This window comes from Dermacentor albipictus, chromosome 1 (assembly GCF_038994185.2).
Source record: "Dermacentor albipictus isolate Rhodes 1998 colony chromosome 1, USDA_Dalb.pri_finalv2, whole genome shotgun sequence".
NCBI lineage: Eukaryota > Metazoa > Arthropoda > Arachnida > Ixodida > Ixodidae > Dermacentor > Dermacentor albipictus.
In genome coordinates, this window is record NC_091821.1 from 173,321,591 (window position 1) to 173,339,183 (window position 17,593).

The following is a 17,593-nucleotide window of genomic DNA, read 5'->3' on the forward strand; positions in this document are numbered from 1 at the left end:
GTCCGCATAGATGGAAAGTCGTACGGTGCTTGGCAGGTTGTCAACTAATCGACAGAGGGTGAGATTGAAAAGAGTCGGGCTAAGCACTCCACCTTGAGGGACTCCTCGGGTACCGTAATGCTCAGATGTAGGGCCATTTTCTGTGTGCACGTAGAATGGTCTGCTCTGTAAGTAGCTGCACACCCACATATATATCTTACCACCAAGTCCGACGGCTTCTAACGTGCTAAGGATGGCTTCATGGGTGACATTATCATATGCCCCTTTAATGTCTAGAATCAGAGCAGCAGAAAGTCGCTCACAGGCCTTTTGGTGTTGCACAAATGTTATCAAGTCAACAACGTTGTCTGTTGACGAACGGCCACGTCTGAATCCGGCCATAGCATGTGGATAGATTTCATAGTACTCTAAATACCATTCCAGACGTGTTAAAATAATTATTTCCATTGTTTTTCCAACACAGCTGGCAAGTGCGATCGGACGGTATGAGTAAATGTACAAAGGCGACTTGCCAGCTTTGAGAAGTGGAATGAGGCGAGTTGACTTCCATTCCTGCGGAACCATACCCGTCTGCCAGGAGTCGTTGTACAGGAGCAAGAGTGCCTTCCGAGCTTGGTCTCCTATAGGTTACACAGGGCACGGTATGTAATGCCGTCAGGTCCTGGCGCTGAAGAACGCCTAAACAAATCCAGCGCAGCTTCTAGTTCTTGCATAGAAAAAGGGCATTCCATGCGGGCATCGCATGAGAACAGTGGGTGGTCGAGCGTTCCCGTACCCGTTCCATCGGAATTTGCTTCGCCAGCAATCTTTCTGCAGAAAGATTCAACGACGTCAATATCTCTACATTGTAGATGCAGTGCCAGAGATTTAAATGGGTGGCGCTGAGCAAAGATTGTGCGAAGGCCACGAACAGTCCTCCATATAAGCGAGAAAGGTTTTCGCGGATCCAGGGACTCGCAAAAGGATACACATTGTCGCGAAGCCAGCTTGTTCATGTGACGCTGTATTTTCTTTTGTGTTCGTCTAGCCAATCTCAAATCATAATTGGACTTCGTGCGTCTATATCTTCGCTCCGCACGACGGCGAATTTCTCGAATTTTCACTAGTTCGATGTCGGAATCGGTGCGGGAAGAACTCTTCGAAAGCAAATGCGTGGTTGTTTGTACGGCATCCCTTATCGCGCCCTGTAGGTTATAGGAGGTGCCGCCACGACAACAGTCTTCTATTATTATGTTGTATTTAGGCCAATCGGTGCACTGGACGGTTCTGGAGGGCTTCGGTCCTCAAGTAGGTCGGGATGTGGTCGCTACCCCGCGTTTCTAAATCCGAAAACCAGTGCACTCTTCTCGAAAGCGAACGTGAAACGAAGGTAAGGTCCAAGCAGCTACTATACGCTGATCCACGTAGATAAGTAGGGCTTCCATCATTTGACAGGCAAAATTCGAGTTCATAGGCAAAGGACACCAACGTTCTGCCCCTAGAGTTCACTTCGGAGCTTCCCCATAGGTAATGGTGGGCGTTAGTCACCAGTGAGCACCCACGGCTGTGGAGTCGATGTCCAAATTCCCCGTAAGCCCTCACTATCTAGACGGCTTGTTGGTGATAAATAGGCTCCAAGAATTGTGAACGTGAGCTTTTTCTTCACTATTAAGCAAACGTATTGATTTGCTTCGTCAGGAGGCACTGGGTGATGTACGTAAGTCAAGTCACGGCGTATAAACACAACGACGTTGTTGCACTCTCCGTGGGTAGAGGACATAAAGCACTCATCCCCGGACAGTCTGACGGGTGCTGACAGGTTTGGCTCGCAAATCACGATAATGGGGAATTGGTGCGTAAAGACAAACAGTCTAAAGTCGGACATGCGTGACTTAAGCCCTTTGGCATTCCACTGAAAGACAGGTGCATTCTTGACCTCCTCTTGAAACGATGGCAATTGTCGGGCCTTGGTTTTACCCTAGAGCCGCAAGCACCGGATTCAAGGTGTCCAGCACCTGCAGTGCGCTGTGTGCCGACGAGGTTTTTATGGTGCTCAGTAGAATGCGCATGGCGTCCATAAGTGACTTCAGCACCACTATGACTTGGCGATCCTCAGTCGTCGTCGCATCCGCGGTTCGTGAGGTCATTGAGGGCGGCGCATTTTAATGTGACTACGAGGCAGGTTGTGCTCGTGGAAGTGTAGGCCACTCTTCAGGAGGTGCGAGTCTTGCCCCTTTCTTCGTTTTCGCAGTGTCTGTCTTTGTGGAAATCCGCGTTGATACGGTAGCCGCTTTGCCGGAAGATGGTGTATATCTTTCAGTAGATGTAACTCTTCGTGATGCTCTTCGGTGGCGATGTCGTCGTCAACTGAGAGTAGCGGCAGCCTCTCTGTGCGTTGAATGGTCCCGTACCATACGTTTGAGTACTGCTCGCTCGTTCCTCACCCGCGGGCAATCATTGGATGAGGCCTCATGAGTACCATGGCAGTTAGGGCACTTTAACACAGTTGCGCGGCAGGCATCTGCTCAATGAGATTCAGCGCACCGTGGGCACATGAGGTTGTTCCTACAGACACCTTTTACGTGTCCCATCTTGCAGCGTTTGTAGTATTACAGGGGCTTCGGTATGCATGGGCGGACTGGATGGCGGACGTGGCCAACTTTGACGTGCGAGGGAAGGCTGTCTCCCTCAAACCACAGCTTCGGGCAACGTGTGTTGCCAAGTCTTGTGATGTGCGTCATAGGAGTGATTTCTGTAGTTGGCTTTATTAATATCGGTAAGTCGTCGGTTGGTATAGAAATATCGACATCATAAATGACGCCGACAGTGCCATTGCAGCCTGTAGGTATCATGGATCGCACTTGTACTTTGTCGATCTTCGTTACGTGCCGCAGGCTTTGCAGTGCACTACGGTGCAGAACATCTACTGCAAGGACATTCTTCCGTGCGTTTATTCTCACATCCATTACATCGTTTGGCGCGATTCCCTCAAGAAACGCTGAAAGGACTTGCCTGTTTAGGAGTCGCAGATTGAACACTGGGTCCACAGGCATGAAGAACATAGTGTACGGCCAGCGCTGCCGTGTCGTCTTCACGGTAGAGACACTTGGCGACGATGACCTCCGTAGCAGTCTTCTTTTTGTGGTTCAGCTCATGAGAAGTGTGAAATGTCGTCCGGCGAGTCGACGCTGTTCGAGTACAACTCGGTTGCCTCGCTGTCCCTGTCACTATACGCATTTCCACGTTTCCTGGACGCGACCCTACGTGATGGCTTGGCTCCAGGAAGGTGTTCGAGGGCTTCTTCATCCATTGCCGCAACAAGGGAGCGGAAGCTCCCAGGAAGAAGAAGTATTTTAATTATTGTAAAATGTAGAGAGGTCGGCCGGATAACAGAGCATCTGGCCTGCTACTCTACGTAAGGGAAGGGGAAGAGGGGAAGAAAAAGGGTCACAATGGGGATGATAATGGGAGGAACTAGGTGAAGGACACATTACACAACTGGTATCACAGGCGTGAGTCCAGGCCCGTGTCACCTAGGTTACGTGAAAGTGCACGCATTGTCTCTGTCGTCTGCCAACTCTGTGGCCATGCGCCTAGCAAGAGGTCCTCCGACAGTGGTCCATTGTGTAAATGTCTCAATGTATCTGCCATTGTCAGTCTTTCGCGCGCATACTCAGGGCACACCACGAGCACTTGTTCTATAGTCTCTACAGCGCCACACACTGAACAGTCCGGGGAGTCTGTCCGTCCAATAATGCGCAAAAATTTGCGCGTGAAGGCGACGCCTAATCGCAGTCTGTGGTTTGGAAAGAAACAAAGCGAGACAAAGGTACAAGCGTTCTATGATAGAAAAACTTCGTCGTCCTTCCTACCATTACCATTATCAAGGTGATGCGTTGTCTCTACGGGTTTGCGACAGGCAATGCATTCGATTTCAATCAGCTTATTTGAGGCCGCTGCTTTATGATGCGGATGGGAGCGCAGTCATGTGGTATTTTTCATACTTGGTGAGGTTTCTTCGACAGTCGGAAAAAATTGTGCGCATTTAGTACGTCGCTGAAAACACCGCAGTTAGATGTCATTTTGGTCTGCCTACATATGCCTCATTGTCACTTTGAAAATTAGGACTGTACTCGAGTTAGATAATTAATTGCAAATACCGCATTAAATCTCAGTAACGAAATAATTACTGGCGACTACTCCACTGTACTGGAAACAATATGCACTAGGTTTTCTTCGAGTAAACCACCTGCTCTTTCTTTAAGTCTTGGTTGATGATAGTTGGGGAATACTGTGCAATTCACTCAGTAACCGAAATGTGGCCAAACCGGTTTCACTGAAAATAAGAATCGACAGGAGTCATGCGCAGCAGCGCTTATACTCGGACTCACAGAAAAAGAAAACAAGAGAGAGAGAGAGAGGCTGCAGTTTCGTCATAAAGGCGAAGCAATATTAGTGATAGCCATGTATGCGACAATTACACGAAGGAAGATTACACCATTGAGAGGACTCGGCTGTGAAAGTGAACTGTCTCCTGCTATGAGGCCTTGTATATACTAATATAACGACGTCACTTCAGCGCTCAGTTCTTCGAGGCCAGACGAAGTTTCTTCCAGTGCAATATATATATATATATATATATATATATATATATATATATATATATATATATATATATATATATATATATATATATATATATAAACGAGAAGAAAGGGGGTTAACCGAGGGACCCGATAATTATTAGTCATATAATGAGAAGCCAACAAACACTGACACCAAGTACAACATAGGGGAAATTGCATGTGCTTAATAAATGAAATAAAGTAATGTTAAAAAATAATGGAAATTAAAGTGGATGAAAAAACAACTTGCCGCAGGTGGGAGCCGAACCCACAACCTTCGCATGTCGCGTGCGATGCTCTACCAATTGAGCTACCGCGGCGGCGTTTCCCAATCCACTTTCTTGGGTATTTATGTGTACTAGTAGAACCCTGGGAGTGTTAGCCAGCGCCCCCACTCACAGACCTTGATGCAACATTGATGCCTTCAGGTAGCATATGTGGGTTTATTGACCAGTTGCCTTCACCCGAAAAGATCACGTTCTCGTGACGCCTGCGGCAAAAAAAGACGTTCCACGTCCGCCGCCAAGGTCTGTGAGTGGGGGCGCTGGCTAACACTCCCAGGGTTCTACTAGTACACATAAATACCCAAGAAAGTGGATGGGGAAACGCCGCCGCGGTAGCTCAATTGGTAGAGCATCGCACGCGACATGCGAAGGTTGTGGGTTCGGTTCCCACCTGCGGCAAGTTGTTTTTTCATCCACTTTAATTTCCATTAATTTATCATTACTTTATTTCATTTATTAAGCACATGCAATTTCCCCTATGTTGTACTTGGTGTCAGTGTTTGTTGGCTTCTCATTATATGACTATATATATATATATATATATATATATATATATATATATATATATATATATATATACATATATATCCCGAACGCCGGTCGCCGCCCCCTCGCCGCCTATGTCAAGCCACACAGAAAATATGGTGGAAGACGTTACGTGCCCTCTAAGGAGTGTTCTGCCGCAAAAAGATTTCAAATCGGGTCATTAATAGGCGAGAAAGATATATTTCAGTGCCGCAAACCCTTGATTTCAGGAGGCGAGCTCCACTGCCGAGCGAGACACTATCTCCACTTGCCCCGCCCAGCCTCCGCAAGCGAAATTCCTTCCCTGCGTTCTCCCATAGCGGAGCTCGAGGATCGCGTGACGCACATCTCACATGCCCGACCATCTTTCTTTTTTTTCCCCTTCGTCTTCTGCTTCGCGGCGCACTTCTGCTGACGGTGTCGCGCGCGAGCTGTTGAGTTTAGCACAGCGCACGATTACGGGCGCGGTGCACGAGAGCGCCTGACTATAGCGGTTGCTACACGAACACTGAGGCAGACAGAAGCGGATCACAGAGCATGAATGCGCGCTGGAACACGGTAGAAACGTAGAATTTTCGTCTTATCCGCGCTTTCCACATTCGTCATCTGTTTTTAGCTCCCACGTCCTTTCGAGCGCGTTCGTGCGCGTCCGTTTTTGCATGCGTTCCATTTTAAACATTGTATCAATTCATAATATTACTTCTGTCTACTCATATAACGCTCAAGTATTGTGAGAAAGCTGGCAGCTAAAGTTGCCATAATTTCTAATATCTTCAAGAAACGAGCTTAAAGAACGTATGCAGGTGTGCGCTTTTGGTGAAGCAACCACGTTGAGGAATGTTTGAGAAAAAAAAAAAAGTCGCACTTTTGACCGAAAGGCGAAGCATCGATTGCGATAGCAGATTGATAGATAGCTATATGAAGCGCGAAAACTCGCTGTCAAAATACTGCAGGGAGGAATCGCGGCCGCACCAGCGATCGAATTGACCGAACGAAACGTCGAAAGCCCAGGGCACAAGGTCGATCCAAATAGGTACGCGAAGCTTCGCGCGAAAACAGGTTCAGAACAGATTGTCATCGACATCAGCAGGGGTGATTATGGGAGTAGCAATTGAAGCACGACAATGTATGGAGGGAACAAACATTGGGAAAGAAAAAAAAAGCGTTTCCTTAATTAAAGCGAGACACAGTTAGATACATTCAACGAAAATGAAATTCCTAATCAATTTTATATATGCGGGACGATTAAAGAAAAGACGGGTTTATTTTATTTTATTATTTTCAATAAATACATGTTTCAATCGCCCATTGACGCCGATATCACTTGCAATGCAATGCAGTTCTTGAAGTGTGCTGAAAGGCGCGCTCGTAAAGTTCACCTGTTACTCGCTTACGGTCCTCATTGGCAGTGGAAGACGTGCCCTATGTCCACAAGGTTTACCGCAATGTGAAATAAGTTGCCACAAGGCACGGCATTCGGGTTGTGTTCTCGGCGCCATGCAAGATGTCAAGTCTATGTGCTAGGATTGAAAATTGTAAACGTAGGAGTGCCTGCGGTACCAGCCATAAGTCCAGAACTTGCATAAAAATGTTGTTTATCGCATACCGTTGAAGAGCAGTCGCGTGTATATAGGCCAGACGGGGCGTTGCATTAATGTTCGCTCAGGCAGGCATGTTGATCTCAGGCAGGGTATACACAACGTAGCTACACAGAGGTCAGATTAGCTTTGATAGATCCTTCTGGGTACACTTGGTAGTGATGCTAGTAAGTCGTGGTCAAGTGATCCAGAACGAGCCACTTTGCTCCTCCAGATTGAATATACTTGTTTGAGTACAGTCTTAGTTCGGGGGCTTAAGCTGCAGATAATACCTTCAAACAGCCAGGGCGGGTGTTGTCTCGCGCAGGGCGATCCTAAGACGCGAAGCATGGTTATTAGCGAAGCATAAAAATTTGAACGTGGGCTGGAACGTGGTTGGAATTTGGCCAGGCAAGAAGGGCCTTTCTGGACGAACACTCACAACTGAGTCAAGAGAGCCTAGGACGCCTGAAGCTGGAGGTGCTATCCACAGCTTTATACCACACCTTTTCGCTCGAAGCTGGCTGAGTGAATAACACTTGCATTGTCAGAGAGGTGCCAAAGTGGTACTCAGACGAAGATCTGATAGACTACCTTAGACTACAAGGCGTCCATCACGCATGTAAATTTACCCGCCGCGAGCAAACTTCCGAGTCCGAGTAGGAGTCCTGGCGCACGGATACGGTGGTTCGCACGTTCGCTCCAGCCTGTAGGCTCTTTGTCTCGACTCTGCCAAAAATACGGGGTCCTCCACGTTTCTTCACAAGCACCACTTAATTCATTCTATTTGTCATCAGGCGCCTTCTGTTCGTTGGAACTCTAGTTCCCGATGTCGACACGTACAGGAAAACGCTGCGTAACGTCCCAAGTGAATAGCAAACTTTCAGAGATCTGAATCAACGTCTGCGTCGATAGAAGACATTGATGCCTGGCACAATGATGCATACATCTTTGTCATTCAAACGAGGAATTACATAACCTAAAGCAGCTATTTCCCTTGTCATGCACAACAATACGGTCACCGTTATAAAACAGCCCTTCATGGTCTGATGTGTCTATGCATCTGTTTCTTCGCTTTCCACCTTCTCTCGCCGCTAAAAGCTTGCAGGTGTATTGGAACGGGTCCGCTGCAGTGCGTGCAACGTCCACTGCATCCAACCGCTCATATTCGTTCAGCACTTTCTTCCGACGCTTCTTTCGCCGAGGTGGCACATGTTCCGAAAGAAACCCGCCAATGCCAAAATGACGAAATTCTCTGTACTGTACATTCGCGCACATGTGTACGCGAAATATTACGCACCGGCAACGCATTGAATGCTAGAATAGCAGCTTGGGCTTGTTGGTTTTCCATCCTGCTAGTAGCAGCGCAAAATGTAGACAAGAGACGAGACAAAAAGACACCACAAGCGCAGCGCTTGCGGTGTCTTCTTGTCTCGTCTCTTGTCTACATTTTGCACCATTACTAGCAGCATTGAATGCATTCCAGTGATGCCGCATGCGATGCCTTTAATCATTCGCAATGTCAAACCGGCGACATTGCTTTGCCGACTAAGCATGCCCCAGCCACGTTGCCGCACTAACACTGTTTTCTTGTCCTATGTGTACATTCCTTTTCAAGAGAAGTCCAATGGTCGGCGCCATGTTCGCCGCAGTACTGTGTAGGGCACATGCTGGTAAGACAGAAAAGAGTAGAGGTGCCATGGCTACTTCATGTGCCTGTCACAATAAATAATAATAATAATAAAGAAGAATGGCCGAAGGCTAAACTCGCCATACTGTCTACTTCACTTCTTTCTTTTCTCAATTATAAACACGACGCTAATGGTCTTATATGGACCGCTAACTTTGCTTTTCACTGCGTACGAGCAGCTATAGGACATAATGTAGCACAACGACACACTGGCATTGACGCACGTGACATGTTAACTTTTTTTTTAAGTTTGCGGTTGTGTCGTGTCACTATACATGATGCGATTTAGCAAGTAAGAGTATATAAACTAGCCCAGCAACATGTCTTCCATGGAGTATAGCGCGTAAAGTGCCCGTTATGTCGCATAAGTTATGCATTCATCAATGTGCCAAGTATAGCGACTACCCCACAGTTTTTGTTGAATGCGTGAGTGAGAAGTTTAACTCAATGCTGACAAAATACATGTGCCACTCGACGAACGATTTTCAGAGGCCTCTTGCTGAGATATCTCGGGTATTTAGAGATTGTAACGTCTTCTATATTTTTATACGTCTCGCTGCATTTAAGTCCTTTTTTTTCGCGCTTGGGTTCTTGCTTGATGAAGTGTACGGCTGTATAGATGGTCACCACAATTTAATTACAAAGAAACGAGCGTTCGTTGCCACGGATTCACTGCCTTAGATTTCGGCACGCCAGCACGGAGTCCAAGAAGTGAACTGCAGCTGCTGTTGCTCCCAGTACCTGAAAAATAAGAAGAAACATTCAAGGACATTGGAGGAAGTCCTTGGTCGTACGTTAGAAGAAAACACGCATAGCAGCTGTGCTTTCGCGCGTCAGAACAGACGGTCTCATTGAGTAAGTGGAGCCCACCATATTGATTCACCTTGATGCACAGACTTTACCTCTTTGCGAGCCCCTACTGGTAAGGATGAACGTAGGAGCATACAGTTCACTGATGGTTAAAACAGTCACCTTCAGGGCCCGAATCCAAAATGATTATGTTCGTAAGTGTGTGCCATTCGCCGCCCAACTTCAGCAATCATATGTCCTGTATGAAAAGTGGCTGTCAGCTTCTCTTGCGAACAGTTTCAGCGTAACTTGTTTGTGAGTGCCGGCTCTGCTTGCCGCGCGACTGGCCGCTCGAGGCACTTTGAATGTATCCGCGGGCTTCTTTCATGCTCGGAAAAACACTTTTATGTAGCGCGCATTGAGCAGCAGAAAGCTGTATCGCGAGTTTTTCAAGTTGCTCTGCAATTACCTCCTTGACACTTCTCATCTAATTAGAATATTTGATAAACGAATGAATGAATTAATATTAATTATCTAATTAGGCGGAATGAAAAAGTATAATCTGAGTATCTCCAAGCGACGACAAACATTACCTTTGTTCTTCCAGCTACGTGGCATTTGCATATTTTTAAACTCTGGCTAAAATTAGCTGGACACCCTTTATACAGACATCGATGGCCGTGAAAGAACGCAAGCGGCCGCCACACTTGTTACAAGCTTCACCTCGGACGGGAGCCAGAGCTGTGGACAGCCCGATCAAGCGTCCCATGCGTTGTGAAAGGCTTTGTTCGGTACCTTATAAAAGCTCTTCCTGGTGCTTCGACGCCCGTCCTGAGACGCATAAGAGACGCAGAACAGACCACACCGTAGCCTCAAGAACAGCGCGCAGCGAGCCGCTCTCGGAGGGCATGGTAAGGGCATGGGAAGCGGAAAGGAGAGCAGCGTTCACCTACCCCAGCCGCCATCATGGCAGGGTAGGCCTGGAAGAAGGGAATCAGCAAGTACATCGGCCACAGGAAGAAGTACGTCTGCACCAGCAGGAACGCCGACGATCCGCCCAGGAGCAGGAAAGAGACGCCGTTCTGTATCGTCTCCTGAAAACGTAGCCGTTTAGCAGTGTGCCGGTCATCGGCGTGCGCTCAGGACGACGCCTTTCGGGATTAGTACGCTGTGGATCACAACGCTCCATCAAACACCAAATAATCTAGACACCTGTAACAGTAATTTCTTTCCCTCACTATGCCATGCACAGATCCTGCGAAGCATTTGTGTGCTGCATAAACTGTACATATAGCGCCACCCCACTTGAACTAAGAGTTGCGGGGCTATGCGAACCTCGCAGTTCGCAGAGTAACGGTGCTCGAAACGACACCCAGAGAGTGCACTGCATCCTGTTACTTGCGCACAAGCACGTGCGCTCAGTGGTATGGCACTCCACACCCGAAACCGATGGCTTCATGGCAGCGACTCTGCTCAGGTGATATATCACAAGAGCCTTTCGACCGCGAAGGAAGTGCAGAACAAGCGCCTATATGATGGCAATAAAAGCATAATGTCATAGCTGAAATAGCATAACTTTCCGTGATTACATGCGAATTCGCAGAGTCATTGTGCTGTAATTTGAGCCATGTCCCCGAAGCAGGTGGCTATATTAAATAGTTTTAGAAATAACGAACCCAAAATCATGGGATGCTGTTGTTCGGGAGTACAAAACAAGCGGAGCGGAGTTCTGGTTCTGCGCATTCGAGTTGTCCCCTGGCGTTATATTTTTGGGCACATCGCTTAAGTACGCTATTTCTAAAACACGCTATTCTCGTTTTTTTTTCTTCTTTCTTTCCTTTTTTGTTAGTCACAAACACGTGAACCCAGCAGACAATGAAGCCAGGGAAAGCACGGGGAAGTTAACTGTTCAGTTAAATTGAAATATAAAAAATAAGTAGGGTGGTTGCTTGGGCTAGATGGTAATTCATTATAAAAGATAACGTACAGCGCGAATCAGAAAACTGGGTAGTACGTGCGTTAGTGCCCCCTCTATCACGGTGACCCCAGTGAAGTCACGCATCTAAACAGATAGAAATCGTAACGTTCGTTTTTTTTTTTTTCAAGTGACCATGTTCTTAGTACAGTGACTTGCTGTTAGAACACCCCTTGTGACTGCCTTTCATTTCCTGCGCATGCCCCCCCCCCCCCCCCCCTTTGTATACATACGCACGATGTGGCAATGCAATAAAATATTGTTGGAAGTCAGCGCTGTGTATGTCGTCTTTCGCAGTCCTTGTCCTTCGCGCTGTACGTTATTTTTTTATCATAAAAATAAGGATAAAGGAAAGGGGGCGAAAATACAGCTTGCCGTCGGTGGGAGACGAACCCACGCCTTCGGCATTACGCGTGCGATGCTGTACCAATTGAGGTACCGCAGCAGCTGTCCCCACATCCAATTGCTTAGGGGTTTGCGTATACCTGTACTTGATCTAACTGTGGGAGTGTTAGCCAGCGCCACTCATGGCGATGGGTGTGCAACATCCTTTCAACCGCAGGCGTCACGTATATAGCATACGCGCCTTTGCGAGCTCTCCCCCGCCACTCCCTTTCCAGGCTACTGCCCAATAAACCAGCACATGTTACCTCATGGCATCAAAGCTGTTAACGTCGAGACCCTCGCTATGAAATGAATGAGAACAATAAGCGGGAGCGAGGGGCTAGATTTTTTAGTTAGTTACTACAAACACGTGGAGCCGTACTGACTTCACGTGCTTGTAACTAAAATAAAAAAAAATACGAGCCTCTCGGACCCCCTCGTTCTTCTCGCCGCTCTCAGTGCCTCCAGTACGCGCGCGAACGAGAGGTCTGGCAGGCATCAACATCACTTCTTTTACAGAAAGAAACTAAAAAGAATGAGAAAGAAGAATAAATACGGAAAAAGTGAGGTTTTTTATTTGCTTTATCATAATAGTTTTACATAATATCATTTACTTTGTCATAATAAAGTTGGTATTAAAAAGTTGAGTCACTTTAGCATACGCTAAAGAGGATGAAGGCGGAAGTCTGCCCGCTCACGAAGCATTCATTATATTAATTGACATTTTCTTTCTAATGCGCTGTTACTTCCTATTACTTGTTTTCTTTCCACCAAAGGTGATGGCTACGGTTCCCTATGAATTTTGGCTGCATAAATGAATTTTGGTGCTATAACGCCGGACGGCGTACGCCGGCATCGTATTTTCCGTTCCATGAGCCCCCAAGGCTTTCACCTCAATAAGGTACTGTATGTTAATCCAGCCTCCCAACGCCTCATGCGCCCACACGTCATTCTAAGAATGTTGCCGACTTCGTAACTATATTCAACTTACTTTTTTCCCCAGAACAGTCCGTGACTGAAATCGTAAATGGTGGAATGTTCGAAACTTAAACAATCTCTAATAGCGTCGAGGAATCAGCCGTAACCGCCCGTTTATTGCATTGTTTTACTGATTGTATATAATGCGGTGTTGCAGCATGATAGGGCGGGCAATGTGCGTGCAAAGGATGTGCCACGTGTCGTACCAGAACGGTGCTCCTGGCTACGAGGAATGTGTTCCTGGAGACAAGGTACGCCAGCAGGAAGGTGGAGGAGCCCATGAGCGAGCAGGTGACCGCGGTAAGGTAGAATGGGTAGGCGGGCCCTAGCAGAAGCCAGACGGGCGTCCCGTACCACAGGATTAGGCACAGCGAGATGCTTGACAGCGCCTGCAGCACAGCACATCCCCAGGAGATCAGATGACCAAAGGCTCATGAGGAGGTGTTTTGGATTATGGCGCTGCTTCCTTGGAGGAACAGGAAGGGCGCGTGTCTGCACAGCTATAGCTGTCAAGTGTTTGTTGTTATTCGCGAGCGTGGGTCAAATAAAGGGGAGAAGGAAAAAACATTAAGAAAACATCAAAAACGGGAGACGAGGAAGGGTACACAGAAAAGTACATGTAATGCGACAGTGATAACTGAATATCAGCGCTTTGATCCTCTCATTTACACGCTATACTTGTCCACTGCCACAGGAGCTGAGTTCCTATGTTCACCTGTGCAGTGCGCCAACTATAAATTGAAATGCCACTGAATGTGAACGCCCGCAACACAGGCCCCAATGAGCCCGCGCGCAGCAAAAGGCAGTGTACATAAGGCAGCGATACACCCAACGCCCGTCACTCAGCTCGTTCAAATACGTTACTTTCTCACAATTATTATGTTCGGGAAAAAAATTATGAAGCTCCAACGCGCATTTGGGAATCTATGTGAAGCGAAGCTTTCGTGAAGCGGTTAATTGAATGCTATAAAACTGTTCATCTTCTGCAACGCGTCTTCCTGCATAATGATTGTACGTGCCTGCCCAGCAAATCAACAAGACGCCGGAAACCTCCAACACTCGATCCACGTGATCCACGCGACTGCGGATCGGGGATTGGCTAACGTTTCATCAGGCCCATCTCCGGGATCAGCCCAATTTACTTTTGCACCATCTCCAGGGCCGGCTCACTCTACTCGGCGAGAGACGCGACAAAGCCTGGAAAAGAAGGCGAATGTACTTATTGCAGCGAGGATATCTAGATACCACTTGTTGTTTCACTGCGTAATTCCGCAGAGAGCACAGCCCGCTACCAGAGCATATGTAGCGGTGGCAAAGATGTGGCTACATACAGGGCGTTTTCTTTTATTTTTTTATATAGACCATACAGAATTTTAAAAAATCGCCCGTGGCAACAGCACAATTCTAGTCATTGAGCTGGATTACTCAAAGAGGTGGACAACACTTGCGCGAGAAATCGAAACGCATAATCGATTAATTAACAAACATTCATCAAGTAACTTATAAATTAATTACTGTATGACACATATAGCAATTTATGAATTATGGCCGGTGAGTTCCCAAGGGGTATCCACTTGGAATAAATTTTCAGGATGGCACCAGTTTCAAGATATTTATTCCCGAAGTATACGGCGAAATATATGTGCGCTCCAGTTACTTTTGTGCTTCAGTGCATAAAATGGGCGGTTTGTAAAAGAATAAGTGGATCAACTGTGCACTCTAACGGCAACTTTCACGGCGTATATCTCGAAACCCGTGCAATCCCTAGAAGTCATTGCAAGTGGACTTGTCTTGCCAGCTCACCAGTTACAATTCGCAAATTGCAATTTCCATGTGCCATGAATATTTTAGAAATCTAGTTAGCGATTTTTGTTAATTAGTCGATTCTGCATTTAGATTTCTTCTGCGAGTAATCAGCTCGGCGACTATAGCTGCGAGCGCTATCTGCCACAGGCGGTTTTCTTTTTTTTAAAGTTCTGTATGGTCTAGAATAAAAAAAGAAAAGAATGCCTCTTATAAGCGGACTTGTTATACGAATGTTGTCCTGTGTATGGGATATTTGGCAAGACAGCAGCAGCCACGGTCAGAAAAGTCGGTGACGGTCCACCGCCTTGAAAGCTTCGATTTAGAAGTGGCAATTTCTTCCGACGGGCGAAGCACACAAAGCGACACGTGGGGGCGGTATGTTGGCGCGACTAGCTCAGCGCGCAAGACAAGCAGAAACAGCGTCCTGGCAAATACCAAGCGTCTTACAACGCTGGTGTAAATGTAGGCTCCGTAAAGGGAGCCTATACAGTTGGCGTGACGAGGAGCGTCGCCAGCGGTTATGCGCGCTCCTAGCTGACGCGCTTGTTTTAAATTAAAATTAAAGTATGGTGTTCCACCTGCCAAAACCACGATCTGATTATGAGGCACGCCGTAGTGGGGGTCTCGGAAATGTTGAGTACCTCGGGTTCTTTAAAGTGCACCTAAATCTAAGTACGCGGGTGTTTTCGCGTTTCACCCCCATCGAAATGCGGCCGCCGTGGCGGGGATTCGAACCCGTGACCTGGTGCTTAGCAGCCCAACACCACAGACATTAAGCAACCACGGCGGTGCGCTTGCTTTCGATTTCGAGCTGAAACGGAGTTGGAACTCTTCGCGCCAGCTTGCTACAAAAGGGTGCTTTTGATCCGTTTAAAAAATTGATTTGTTGTGAGCTGGCCATTAGCTGCAAAACTTCAAATGGCAGTGCAAGGCGGGTCAACGTTGATAATAATAAAAAAGTAATAAGCGAATCTTACATATTTAGGCTGCTAAATGATCCCACAGGAAGTTTTCTTTTGCCCGTCCTTGTGAATATTGTCCGGCAAAAAGAAACTATTACGGTGTCTCGAACCTACTATTATTATTAATTAGAGAGAGGCGTACGTCGCTGAAACACATACCTACTGAAAATATAAGCACGAACCAAAGACGAAGACCGAAGTAGAAACAAGTAGACAGGACTATATATACGCACACGCACGCGCATACATCAGGCTATACCACATGGGACCGAATAAAGCACCGCGTGCTTTAGTAGCGTGCATGCGTTGCCTGTCACTTCGCTTTTGAGGCTAAAAGAAAACGCTACCAGCATGCAGCTAGCAAGCTTCTCTCTTATCTGGCCTTCCACGCAGGCCACGCAAAACATGGCATTTTGTGAGTCCCCCAAGCAGTCCCTCACTGTCCCGCGGTGCACACGTGCGCGAGCACATTATAGGTCGCCCAGGGCAGCATACGGACGCTCCCGCACGTACACCTTACCGTTTCAAGGATCTTGTAGACGCCTGTTCTCGTGTTGAAAACCGCCAAGTTCAGGCACCCGCAAAACAGCTCGCCACTATCACTGACGCCAATGGCTGTCGGAGTGCGATAGCTCGTTGAAGTCGTAGTCCTCGTTACCACGGGCCGGCCTTTGTCCATGTCTTTCCCTCTTCTCCCGCTGTGTCGGTAATATTCTAGCGCGAAAGACTATCGTCTTCAAATTGTCCTGTTAGGTGACACACAGCGAAGCGTACTGCCAATCTGAGAGAGGAGTCGGCCGCAGCAGATGCGAGGCACACGAACAGCCTCATGAGACCGGCGCCCGAGCGTGGACACCGCTGCGGCGGGTGCGTTGCACCGGGGAAGCCTGAGGAGCGCGGCTCGGCGACAGAAAGGGCTGCGCGGCGTCACAGCCGGAAGCGCCGGAGAAGAGAACGCCAGCCACGCACCGGGTCCTTTTAGCCAAGTTTAGAAATGGGCCCTTCGCAGAAGGCTCTCAAAATAAGCATCCACAGGGAGCCTTCCAGAAGCTCCCGGAAGTCGGGCCCCGAGCACGCGCACCTCCTCCTCCTTTTCTTGCGACCCGGGGAGCCGAAGTGCTTGCGCCCTGCGCTCCGCCACTTAACTGTTGTCCATCATCGAAAGAATGGAGGTAAGCAAGCAGAGAGCGGCGGAGCCATGTGACCAACAGGTCGTTTTCGTGCTCAAAAGCACGGCGCGCTCTCGGTGGAAGAGCCCGGCGATGGACGACAGGGGAAGAGGGGAATATGTTTACCTCTTTTTGATAGATTGATCGATCGAGTGATTGAGTTCGATCAATTGGTCGAGTGAGTTTTACGCCCCGAACTAGCACCTAAGTAGTGAGATGCCTTAGAGAAGGCGTAATATTCGAACGCCTATGTAGGTTATTTAACTTGCCACATATTCTCAGTACGATAAGCGATTTTGCGTCCCACTGTCATTAAAATGGTAACCTCATGCTCTGCCAGCAGGTTACTTAATAGTACATCTTCTCATTCGTTCTTACACGCGGTAAAAAAAAAAGTATGTTAAAAGAGTGATTCCTGTTGCAGAAGCATTTAGTGCTTCATAATGAGGCGTTTAATAACCTTGGTCAGGTCGATCAGGTTCTCAAAAATCTCATATCAGAGGTGGCGTAGGCGTACACAGGGATGTTTCATCATTCAACACCAATCACGCACATTTCAGAGCTCTCACTGAATCTCTATCGTACTGATCTGATATACCCACCCTTCATGTCTCTGATGTCGCTGAGCTCGAGTGTTTATGCGTTAAAATAACTCGTTGGAATCACTTCTTTGTGCTATACGCGTACTATAGACCAGCAGACGCTGCACCTGAATATTTGTTAAAATTGCAAAAACATATGATACAGTTCCAGAAAAAAAAATTCTTATAGGTGATTTCAACTTACCACATGTTGACTGGGAGCTCGTTCAGGCAAGCCGCAGATCGAACAAAAATGCTAATTCCGTCTT

General features: G+C 47.4%; 1 protein-coding gene across 1 annotated transcript; it reads right to left on the bottom strand.

Moving 5' to 3' along the window:
• Window positions 1-9,294: 9,294 nt before the first annotated feature.
• On the bottom strand, window positions 9,295-16,500 carry sing (MARVEL domain-containing protein sing). The gene is made up of 4 exons (XM_070529525.1): window positions 16,095-16,500; window positions 13,013-13,195; window positions 10,423-10,563; window positions 9,295-9,421 (listed from the first exon to the last, which is right to left on the bottom strand). The coding sequence occupies exons 1-4, from the start codon at window positions 16,251-16,253 to the stop codon at window positions 9,350-9,352; spliced, it is 555 nt and encodes a 184-aa protein (XP_070385626.1). The 5' UTR covers window positions 16,254-16,500; the 3' UTR covers window positions 9,295-9,349.
• Between the last annotated feature and the right edge of the window lie 1,093 nt (window positions 16,501-17,593).

Excerpts from the sequence above, each read along its gene's own strand:
- sing (XM_070529525.1), bottom strand. The coding sequence starts at position 16,253 with ATGGACAAAGGCCGGCCCGTGGTAACGAGGACTACGACTTCAACGAGC. Across the intron at positions 10,564-13,012 it reads TAGCCAGGAGCACCGTTCTG|GAGACGATACAGAACGGCGT; the intron begins GTACGACACGTG and ends CTACGTTTTCAG. Across the intron at positions 9,422-10,422 it reads CTGCCATGATGGCGGCTGGG|GTACTGGGAGCAACAGCAGC; the intron begins GTAGGTGAACGC and ends CTTATTTTTCAG.